Source organism: Sander vitreus, chromosome 7, assembly GCF_031162955.1.
Source record: "Sander vitreus isolate 19-12246 chromosome 7, sanVit1, whole genome shotgun sequence".
NCBI lineage: Eukaryota > Metazoa > Chordata > Actinopteri > Perciformes > Percidae > Sander > Sander vitreus.
Genome location: NC_135861.1, coordinates 14,712,387 through 14,724,742, shown reverse-complemented (window position 1 = coordinate 14,724,742; position 12,356 = coordinate 14,712,387). Strand labels below are relative to the sequence as shown.

Sequence of the window (12,356 nt, the reverse complement as noted above, 5' to 3'; positions counted from 1 at the left end):
GCTGTGTCATACCAGACCCCCTTCATAGAGGATTCTGCTTTCAATAAAGTTGCCAGTTAAGCCTAAAAACGAGATTCCCGCTGACACGAGAGGATGCTGATGCCATCAAACTGACATGTTTAAATACTGCATGTTTTTAGGCTTATTTTGTGGACAAAATGATAGAGAACATGAAGTTTCCTATTATTTTGGGCTTTGGAACTCTCTTCCATGTAGCATATATGTCACAGTCATTCAACAATAAATGATATTTAGAATGTAACCTAACAAATATTCAGCCCTTTACCTCTCCTACCCCACAAGCTGTTTGCCATTACACTGTGACTATACTGCACGGCTGCTATACTCCCCTCAAACTCCAAGCGCCAATTTCCCATCATTATGCCATTTAATGTGATCAGGATGGTAATCAGATTGTAAATGAAATAGTTGTTTGGGTCTACTGGTGTGGGGAGGTTAGAAAGGCGGCTGGTGAAGCCTTTGGAAGGCCAGAGTGGCTCCAACCAGATAGGCCTAATCTGTAAACCCTCCCCCTGCTTCTTCTTTGGGTGCTGAAGGGAAGGACAGTTTGAGAGACTCCTGTGGACAGTTGACTGTTGTGAAGGACCTCCTGTTTAAGTGTAGGCATGACAATAGAAAAGAAGACCTAAAGCCCAGTGTCATATAACAGATTCATTGTGCTGTCTTTCAGCTATTACATTCCTAATTAGTAAGTAAGACCTGTTTAAGGCTTGATGGATATTTTGTTTTTCATAATCTGTCTTCTCAAATGATTCAATTGCCATATTTCTCTAAAACAACAGTTAGTGGCCTGGTTTAAAAAGAGCCATAATCAGGTTTTGAGCTTCTAAACTACTTATGAGTTGTGAATATGTTCGTTAATACATCTTAGCGTGTGGAAGATGAGTAGGGATGAGACCCAAAAGTGCTGGATGCGGTAGTCTGTCAGAGTGTATTACACACCTCAGAGCTAAGAGCCGGTTGACAGCCACTTGTAGCTGCTGACTCTGTGTGGAGCTATGCATGTTAGAGAGATGTCTGGATGGCGGATTTCTGTGGTAAGTAGTGTGTGAAATAGTAAGAATTTATCAGCTCCTCTATCACGCACCTGTTTGGATTGCGTTGTGGAATTAAGCTTGTTTGGGGCTGCTTTTTAAATGTGTTCATCCTTTCTTTCCTCTGTGTGTGTGTTTGTGCGTGTGTGTTACAGTCGTGACAGTGACCTCTCTACAATCATCTCCAACCTGCACCACACCAGACAGCACGGCATGCCCGAGGGCCAGTCAGCCTCTGACCACAACACCAGTACTGGACACACAGGTAGGAGATGCTGTGTCTGTGTGTGTGTGTGTGTGTGTGTGTGTGTGTGTGTGTGTTTAAAGTTTTGTCAGGATGTCTTCTTTCTTTTTCGTTCCTTTTTTATTCTTTCCCCCTTTCTTTCTTTGCATCCAGGCTAATGAAATATCCCCCTTTACATCACCTGCAACATACATACACATTCCATTACTCATTTAATTTACCCTAATTTGTGTGATTTGGGGGAATTTAACATAAGCTTATTACTAATTCCTGAAGGTCGCTCTCAAGTTGATTACTTAATGTTCTTCCCACATTCTCTGCCGCACTCCAGGATTTTTTGTTAAACCCCCTGTTTTAAATTACTTCTGAATAAATAGCTTTGTTTGCTTTTAATCCAGTTTCATGTGAGCAGAGGAACCATGGTGTGCATGGGCTAAGAGCTTTTCTTACAGCTTACAGACAGAACACAGACAGCATTTAATCACAGCTATTTGTCAAGTAGGTTGTTTGAGTATATTGTGCCGGCATCAAAAACATATGTTTGTAAAACAGCTTCTGTGGATATCACTATTCAGCGATCAACCTGTACTGGATGTTTCTGCCACAATGGGTTAGTTGTACCTATTTTCATGACATACTGTATGTTTGTGCCGTGTGCTGTATCCCAACAAGGTATGATTGAAGTCAAAAATTATTTATAAGCAACCCAAACATATTCATATTATTGCATATTTAAAGTTTTATATTTTGTTTTGTTTTGAAGTGGTATATAAGTCACACTTAGGTCCTGAGTTTTGTGGAGGAGTATGAAATTTGTCTCAATGCTGATGTTGGCACGGATTTTACAATACATTCCAATGTTGTTGTAGGCTCTTTTTCCACATTAAAATGTCTGCCAGGAGGTCTTTTCTCAATGCTCTCCTATATGTAAGTCAATTTCATATGAATTATAGTAATTTTTCTCATTGTAAACAATAATAGTTAGAATTTGTTCTAATATCGGCTGACTTTTGACTTTTTATGAAAAGAGAATCAGCTTAATTGAATACATTCCATCAGAATCATCAAAACATATATATTCTCCCCCTAATTAAATAATCAGTTGTCTTTTTATCAGTGAGGACTATACCCTTGCTCCCTTTTTGCCCTGGGATTGACCCTGTCTATTTTTATACTATTCGCCAGAAGCACAGCTAGTGCCATTATCAGTCCAGACCCAACACCTCCATACCCTCTCTCTGTGTGCTCATCTCCTCTGTCTGCCAGATTAATTGTCCATACGGTGCCTGTGATATCAGGCAGTGTGGATGGAAGGTGGAGGGTATTAGACTGCTCAACAGCCCGCCCCCAGCCAGTGTCTTAAATCCCAGTTTGGGACGGATTTCCACCCAAATACCGGCCTAATCAGCCGCTAAACTTAATGGAGAAATCAGAGCCCTGAGTATTTATCTTAATGGAGAAAGACACTAGGGGAAAGAAGTGGGTGGGTGGGGGTTGAATGAGGAAGGGGTGAGCACAGTGTGGCCTACGCCAAGGGGGGTCCAAGACCCTAAAATCTGTCGGTTTGAGCATTTAAGGGAGATTTAACAGGCTGTCTAAGCCGCTCGCTCCGTGTCTGTAAACAAGTCCAATCCGATCAGCCACTGGCTCTAATTCTGTCTGCCAGTGAAATTAGACGCACAGACGTTCACAAACACACAATTACACACAAATAACACATAGTTATACAGATGCATGCCAACGCAAAATCAACACAGGTTCAAATTTGCTTCCAAATACATAGGTTGGTGTAATGTGTACGAAGTTTTAGAACAGTGGATTATTTGACTGAGCCCGTAAATGCAGCTCTCTGTCTATGATATTGAGTTTACTCTGTTCTGTCAGTCAACTATCCTATTTGACTTATCCTTGAAAAGTGTTTAATGTAATTCAATGATCTGTGGAGGGAGAGAATCTGAGAGACAGTAGAGAAATTAAGGATAAGAGAAACAGAGATACAGTGATGGAAGAAACATTTTGGCAATACAGAGACAGAGGAAAGAGAGATGAATGAGTGCTGTGGTGGTATCAGGGGAGGGCAGGCGGCAGCTATGGCGGCGGACAGCTCTCTCGTGTGTGTGTGTGTGTGTGTGTGTGTGTGTGTGTGTGTGTGTGTGTGTGTGTGTGTGTGTGTGTGTGTGTGTGTGTGTGTATGTGTGTGTGTGTGTGTGGGTCAGGAGGAAAGGGAAGCACGTTTGCCGGGTCGTCTCTGTGCCGGAGTGGGCCCTAATTAAATCTGAGGGACAGACAGGAGGGCTGCCTCCCTCCTTCTCTTCTCCTCTTCATCCCTCCCTCCCTCATTCGCTCTCTCACTCCCCAGCCGCTGGCTATGGAAGGGAGGGAGGAGGGAGAGCAGGGGCGCCAACACTGAGAGTCTGGCTGCCTGTGGAGACTGTAAACCGTGGCTCTGCGGTCAAACCAGAGACTCAAACAGGCAGATAAGGTGTTTTTGGACCGCCACTCTCTCTCTCTCTCCTCTGCTCCCTGCACTCAGACTTCCAGAGGCAGTTACAGCCTGTGTGTGTGTGTGTGTGTGTGTGTGTGTGTGTGTGTGTGTGTGTGTGTGTGTGTGTGTGTGTGTGTGTGTGTGTGTGTGTGTGTGTGTGTGTGTGTGTGGTTGGGGGTTGTAGCAGTGGTTTTGGGCTTGAGCAAATTTTTGTGTGTGTGCACCTTTCCGTGTGTGGCTTTAAATGCCTGGTTTTTGATGTTTGCTTGCGTGTGAGTCTGCAGCCCAGCGTGTTTGTGCAAGACCTTTTTTTTCAAACTGATTGTGAGTGAGCATTGCTTTCAAAGTATTACCAGCTAGTTATTACACAATTAGCAAAGAAACAAAAGTAAACACTTCAGGATTTCTGATAGCTGATTAGCTTTGTCATACAGATGCAAAAAAGGGAAATGTGGGTTGTAAATATTTTAAAACATCCCACTGCTTAACAGGAATGTAATTGTACTGCCATAACAAAATAGCTTTTCATGGTTATTGTTCATGAAGCAATGCTAATGCTTCTGTCAAGGTGCCAAAAAAAGCTTCTAAGTAGTGAAAATACATACTTTTTTCTACCAGAAAGTCCTGTTTCTTTAGTTTATCATATCACTGCCATCCTCAGTGCTCAACATTCAGTGGTGTTTTTGTTTTAGCATTTCATTTTACATATTTTTTATTTTGGTCAAACTACTTTTTTTCTGCTCGTTGACATTTAGAGTAATGCATTGCTAAGTAACACTTAAAATGGCATTGTTACATTTTCAGTACTGACATCAGTTAGTGAACTTGTGAAACGTGTTACTTTGGTTTTAGATAGAAATTCAACAGATGACAGACAAATGAACACTGGGATAACAGACACAGAACGATTAGACAAAGAAAGCAGTCATTTAAAAATGGCAGAAAACACCAAGTGATTAAAAACGTATATTACCTTAACTTTTTTTATAACGCGAGAGGTTGATTGTTTTGGTCCATCAATGTTTTTTCCATTTTGATTGACTTGACTAACTAAAAAGTGACTTGTGCTGTCTAGTTCTAGCTTTTATCAGATAATAATGTAATCACATTATGATTAAGACAAAGTTATTAGTAATTTACAACTTCATAACAATGGTTGCAATAACTAATAATATACGTTTATTAAATATTTTTTTTGTATTACATATATACTGCGTTGCAAAGGGGGCATTTTTTTATGTGACAGTGTGACAGATTTTAACTTAAAGGTCAGCCATATTTTAGTCAGTAGACTACCTGTACCAATCTTCTCTTCCCATGATTTTCTCTTCTTCTTCTTTAGTTGCGTTCTTCGTTCTCCACCTCTCTTAGGCCCTGTTTACACGATGACGCTCGCGGGTGAAAACGAAAAAATATTTTATCGGATGTGCCTTTCGTTTATACGACGACGGTGTTTTTGGGGCTTAAAAACGCGAAAAAGTGAAACCACCTTCCAGAGTGGAAATCTTAAAAAAACGCTCCACCGTCGCGTTACCGAGAGACGAGAAAAAGGCGTCCAGGTAGTCTGTTGTTACAGGCTACAGAAATTATAGGCTCCTGTTATCTAAAAGATTTTCAATGTAATGGCTCAATATTTAAATGATTTCGACAATGTGGATAAGGTTGTCATAGTTCGATGACCATATGTAGGCTATTCATTTGAGCCAGAGTAGGCTACAACGTTGCGGATGAAGAGAAAGAGAGAGAGCGAGTGGCAGCGGCCAGCGGGCAGAGGAGGGTCTGCTTCAGCCTCCTCTGCCCGCTGCCTCTAGCGCTCAAGCAGCGGCTGAAGGGCTGCGAGGCTCAGGATATTGGTAGTGCTCCCGTGGGTGCTGTGCTGTGGAGGAAGGTTCTACCTAGGCGCACAACCTTGGTGGTGTTGTGTGGCAGTGCCACCTAGCCGCCTGGCATGCATACTACATCGAATTTCACACACTTTTGCGTCACCATATGCATGCAGATTTCCCCCCCAAAACTCTTGTCTAAACGCAGAATAAAAAGTGAGAACGCAACGCCACTTCTGCGTTTTCTCTTCAGATCGTTTCCGTCTAAACATAGCCTTAGTTTCTCTCTTCCTGCTAAAAAGAGAAACAATGTTACTGTGTGTGCAGTCACACACGTTAGAGGTGGCGCATCCTCTCCTCGGCGTGAATAGAAGTGCCTCTCTCCCCATCTCCATCACCCACCCCCATTCCTCCCCCATCCTCCCCTCCCTCTCTCAGCTGCATCGGCCTGTAAGCCAATCAATGGCAGGGCTTTCAGGGCCGGCGGAGGCCCCGGCGCACGGAGGGGGGATCAATAAGTTATTAGCACCATTCTGTCAGCTGTAATGTGGAGATTGATCGGGGGGCTGCGGCTGGCGGCCCACCCCACGTCCCCGCCTGTCACTCCCCCCCTTCTCTCCACACAGCCCCCCCTCCCCGGCCTGATAAAGATGACAGATTAACGGAGTAAGAGAGGAATTAAGGAGTCTGGCTGTCTGAGCTGTCACCACGCTCCATGGGATGGAGAGTGGAAAGGAAGAGGACTAAAGTTTGAGGGAGGAGAGGAAATCAGAGAGTAAGAAAGAAAGAGGAACGCCTGATGGTTTGCCCTGGTGGTGTCACATGAAGAGAAATGGTTTACGTCCTGCTGTTTCCTCTTTCTCTATCTGTCCCTCTGTTTTCATCCCTCTTTTCTCTCAGTGGGAGGAACAGCAGACAAGGGGGAGGTTTACTAGCAAGGAGGAGCTGAGGCAGAGGCTAGAATATTGGGTGGTCGGAAAAAAAAGTTTGTTGACCAGGAATGGAATAAACAGAGCTATATCAGAGCAACTAATGCTATTTGCACCTTATTATTGCACTCTTTTGACAGGTAAATCACAGTCAACTCCTGACTCCATAACCACTAATTCTTCAGGAATATTAAGGTGGTAGGGAAATGCTCGGGGTAGTAACCTTGACTGTAAGCAGTGTTAGTGGGAGTAAAAGGGTTAGCATAGTCGCTAGCAGAGCTCAGGGTTTGGCATTAAAAGGGAGCGCCGGTGCTCTAAGAAGCCCCATTTAATTGGCTTTAAAAGCTTTCCGCCCTCAAATCTCTGGCCCTCGGGCACTCGCTCAGTAGACGCAGTGTCTTGAGTGAGGTCGGCTCAAGACACGACTCGTGTGTGTTTGATCATGAGAGGCTCTTGGTGTGTGTGTGTGTATGTGTGTGTTTTTTGATAGAAGAGGGGGTTTAACTAATGGGGGTGCTCTCTGTCTTTGTTAATATTCCACTAATAGGATAGATGGAAACCTTTTTGTGTGTTTCTTCTTTTTTTTAAAGGACCAGTGAAAGAAATATACTGAACATGCTATGAAAATGAAAAGAAAATGAACAGAATGACATATCACAAAGGAGATGACAAAAAAAGTAGAAATTGTGAAAGACATTGCGTGTGTGCGTGCATGCACTTGTCGTCCCCCCCCTCTCTCTCTCTCACTCACTCACACACACACACACACACACACACACACACACACACACACACACACACACTGTCTTCTAAAGATGGTATAGGGTAAAGGGAGTGGATTTCCTCAGGACCTGAGAGGCAACATCAAACACTGGATCATTAGTGAACCTCCCCCCTCACCCTCTCTCGTTTGCTCGCTCGCCCTCTCATCAACATCAGGGCTCCTTCAGGAGCCCAACAAAATCCAGAGTCCTGTCTTAATGTTTTTCTGTCTCTTTCCCCTCCTTGTCTGTGTCTCGTTAAAGAGAAGAAAGAGCATAAGTTTGGTTGATATGTTAAGGGTTAAAGGTCAGCCTCCACTACAGCTTCGCTGTCTGCCCGTTGCTAAGGTAACAATAATATCAGAGGTGGACACATGACAGAAATCGCTAAATGTTGTTTGTGAGAAAGAGAAAGGAGGAAAGCAGTTGCTTTTGTGGCTTGGCTGTCTGTGTAGAGGAAGAAACAGAGTCAGAGAAAAGGAGCAGTGCATGAGATAGAAGTAGAAAGAGAGAGAGAGAGATAGAGCTATGACAAACAGCTTTTTCCTTCCTGCCGGCACTGCATGCGATGTGCTCTGCATCCCCTCTCTCTCTGATTAGGCCCGTATTGATTTGAGGTGTGTTTGAGGGGGGTGGGGGTGAGGCGATTGGGCGGGAAGGAACACAGGGATGAGAGGGGAGGAGAGGAGGAGGAGGCAGTAGGGGGTGCTGTAATTGTACACTAGATGCTCCTCTTTGGTGGCAGGGGAGGAGGTAGGGGGAGAACAGGGAGGAAGAGACGAGGGAGGGTGTTAATAGGAGGAGGTTTCGAACACACCTAGAGGAGAAAGAGAAGGAAGCAGATGGAGAAATTAGACAAGAAGATCAGAAGTAAGTTTATGAGGGGAGGACAACAACCAGAGAGAAGGGAGTAAAACTAAAAGTAAAGACATGATAAAGACATAATGTAAGCTGAGTGGGATTTCCCAAGCAGCTGAGAGGCTCTCATGCAATTTAGTTCAGTCAGAGGCTTTTGTGCCAACATCTGGAAAAAGAGAAGAAAGAAAAGAAAAGAGAGAGGAAGAACAGTGAAAACACTTGAGAACAGACAGTTGGAAAGAGACGTTGGAGGAGACACAGAAAGACAGAACCCTCCTCCCTCCTCTTTTAAATAGACACACACACACACACACACACACACACACACACACACACACACACACACACACACACACACACACACACACACACACACACACACACACACACACAAATGAGCCGGGCAGATCTGTCAGTCACAGCGTTACAGGCCACCTCTCATATCTGACAGAACAGGCACATCTCCAGACACCCGTGGTTCGCTTCACTCGCTCTGTTTCTCTCTTTTTCTCCACCTATCACTTTGTTTTTCTCTTTGGCTCCTTTTCACACTCTCTTCTAACTCTGCATTTCCGAAGCAGCCGCCATGTATACAGGTAGGCATAGAGCAGAGCTGCAATATCAAGCTTTTACTTCGGTCTTTTTACTGACGGCTCTTTCTCTTATTGTGTGTTTACAGATGACCTTTTAGGCAAGAGAAGAAGCTTCTCTCCCAACAGCAGCAGCGAGTGTCCCTCTGACAAGAAGCCTCGTAGCGTATCCCCCAAAGGTAAGACCACGTAGAGTATTTGTGTGTTGTGATGTTACAGATGTGCTTGGACGTGTATTTTCTATAAGGAAACAAGTGAAAATTGTAGGAAGAAGACAGGATGGCTGAGTGTTAAAGTGAAGGAGAAAGTATGGAAGCTGCAGAGTGAAGAAGAGGGAGACACAGGACACATGTACACTGCATTGCACACACACACACACAGTGTCTCAGTATGTCACATACTTAAAGACACATTTCCATTCCTCTCTCTTACACACTTACAGTTGCATACACATGCACGCACACACATCAGGGAAAGTAAAATTTCCAAAACATAGTATTTTCTCACATACATTTAATGGTATGGAATAGGGGTGTTACGATTCTCCACGATTCAATTTGACTTTAGATTTTGAGGTCACGATTCGACTTTCGATTCAAACATTTCTTTTCAGCAGTGACGGCAATGCCACAATAGGAGCCACGAGATGGCAGAAGGGTTCTTTATATCAACAGTTTGACTTTTTCAAAACGAACAAGGTGCAAGGGAAAGCACTATTAGTTTACAGAGTTGCAATTGAACACACCATGAAGTACCATCGGAGCCCACATGCTTTCGTTCGTTCGTTGTTTGTTTACATAACTCACTCATGGGGAAGGCAAAATGTTGCCACACCGGTGACTTCAGGGAAGCAGGAGGATTTTCCAGTTCTATTTCTCCGATATCTCTGACTCCGGCAGTGGCCATTGTGTCTGGAAAAGAGCAGCTGCAGGATACTGGTAAGCTTAAGTTACCCTGTGTCTTTAGCTGCATGCTACAAGCCGGTAAACTACGCTGTGACGTGCGCAAGTAGGTGGGGGTGGAGAGAAAAAAAAAGCACAACTGGGGTGAATCGTCGATCCTGCTTCTGATTTCGATAGTCAAAATCGAAAGCTTATTTTGATCAATTTTTTATTTAAAATCAAAATCATGACACATCTAGTATGGAACCATCAAGACAGTTTTAGTTTTACCTGCTGATTTTTGTCTCTGAGATTCTGCTGCTACCCCAATAAAATGGATGTTTTGAGCACCACAAAAGGAGAATTTGTGGTGCTCAAAACATTGAGAAATGACATTTAAAAACTTGATTTGAACAGTTTTCATTGGGACTACATCTGCCGTAGAAAATAGTCCCAAAGCAAACTGACACTTAACAGGAAGACAGAACATTGGTGGTTATTTCTGATTTCCTCCAAAAGCAGCACATACAGTAATATAATATGTAAATGATATAATAGCTTAAATAATAGCCCCTGTAGATTGAATCATATGGTTTTTGCAGCTGATTCCTAATATACACACTTTGTTACCTTTTCATCTGCTCTCTACATGAAAACAACATAAATAACGGATCTTAAGAAGGCAAACGTTGGCAATACAATGCCCCTCTGTAATGCTGCAATCTGGTCGCCGTCCTCTATTATTCATATCTCCCTCATGTGGCGTGAAACCAGGCGCCCAGCATGGAGGCAGCACAGCCACCGGGCCTGTCCCTCTGGGCTCCTGATGAAGACTTCCTGACTGATGCATTATACAGCAGGCCAAACCGCAAAACCAAGGGCAGCTCACCACACATCCAGCCTCATCTCTTGCAGACACCTGAACAACATGCATATACTGTACACACACGCCAGGAGCGTGTGTAAGCCAAACAACATCATCAGCACACATACAGTGGTACAAATAGATATGATTATTTGACAACACCAGGCTGAGCGTTGACCTTTGCCCTCTGGGTGACCTTTGACTTACAGCAGCCTCTTCCTCTGTGTAGAGAGGCAATCATTCCTGGCCATTATAGTCTTACTTATACACAACCGCGTGTGTGTGTGTGTGTGTGTGTGTGTGTGTGTGTGTGTGTGTGTGTGTGTGTGTGTGTGTGTGTGTGTGCACGTCTTGCATATATTCTGTCCTTGCTGTATATTTGCATAAGGGAGACAGTTATAGAAGAAGTGCATTTAAGCCATTTCAAAACTGAATCTGATCCTGTGTCTTAACCTTGAGCTCTGTACACACTCAAACCCTGACTCTGCACCTGTATGTGTGTTTCTATGCATATCTTCTTGCCTCCTAGTTTGGCGACAGACATTATCCTTTAATGACTAATGCAGGTGGAGAAATAGCTTGAGTGAGAGAGACAAAGAGGGTAGCGTTTGGATGCCGCTGTGTAAATGATGTCTGTTTTTCTTTCTGTTACAAAGTCGGCACCCCCTGCTGTGTTTAGAGTGCGAGAAAACTTCAGACAGTTGCGCGTGCACACATACACACAAACACATACACTTGAGGTGGATTAGCTGGAGCTTGGCAGTGGAGACAGAGATGCTTGCTTGCGTGCTTGCTCCCCCACCACCCGCACCTCCAACCCACCTCAGCGCCACTCCTGCTCGCCTGCCCGGGGCCAGGCTCAGGTTTCAATAAGGAGGAGGGTGGTAAAAATAACCCCTGCTTTCCTCTGCTTCTCCCTCCTCATCATCCTCTTTCTCCCTCCTCTAACTCCCAAACCAACTCCCCATATCCCCCACCACCCTTAGATCATGTTACTATTGACAGAGAGAGGGAGGAGGGAGGTCAGAGAGAGAGATTAAGTGTGGGGACTGACAGCTGGATAGATATCATACACCATAGCATCTTCACAACACCTTAAACACAGCACAGCAGTTCTACATGCACATACACACATAATGGAAGAAGCTGAGCCTTTTTTTGTAGTCTGCATTAAAAAAGTCAAAATACAGTACAATAAACCGCCCCATATTTAACATTATCACCCTACAGTATGCAAACATCACTGCATGGTTACTGCTGTTCTTTCTGTCAGAGAAATAGTGAGTTGGTGCTAGTGTCGGACTCAGACCATTAACAATGCATGGCTGTATGTGAGGTTTCCAGTCCTTCAGTACTATTATCCTAATGAATAATCTGTGTACAAGCATGTTTTCTGGCTAATATTTGAGGAAGCATTCCCTTTAGAGAGTGCCATAATCATCAAAAAAATGCAAGATAGAAAGTGTATAAAATTATATCTGGGTAATCTTTTGCTCTCTGTTTTTTACAATGGCAATGTGTCAGGATTGCATTTTGTGATATTTTTTATTTTTTTTAAATGCATAATTATTAGTCGTTATCGTAAAGCTACACCTATATTATAATCCAAAATTAAAATAAAAAAATAAAACATTCCTTCCCTCCAAATTGTCAAATACCTCCGAGTGCTCAGATTTACTCAAATTAAATGTTGGTGTTTAAGCATAGACACTGTTCAGAAAGTATTGGGTATTCAACTACAAACTTTCCAAATGTGTGACCTCTGGCTGCTTGAATCTGCGTAGTAAATTTGATGCGTTGAGTATGAGCTTGAGGCAAATTCCTCACAATCATGACTGACATGGAGATAAATGTAGACGTGGATG

The 12,356-nt window shown here is 43.5% G+C and overlaps 1 protein-coding gene across 4 annotated transcripts in view; it reads left to right on the top strand.

Annotated features, from left to right (window-relative positions):
• samd11 (sterile alpha motif domain containing 11) overlaps nucleotides 1-12,356 on the top strand; it is a 54,110-nt gene that overhangs the window by 22,387 nt on the left and 19,367 nt on the right. For all 4 annotated transcript variants that reach the window (XM_078254795.1, XM_078254796.1, XM_078254794.1 and 1 more), the window contains exons 4-5: nucleotides 1,211-1,320; nucleotides 8,835-8,924. In XM_078254795.1, the coding sequence (XP_078110921.1) occupies nucleotides 1,211-1,320; nucleotides 8,835-8,924 (200 nt within the window). The remainder of the gene's footprint in view (nucleotides 1-1,210; nucleotides 1,321-8,834; nucleotides 8,925-12,356) is intronic.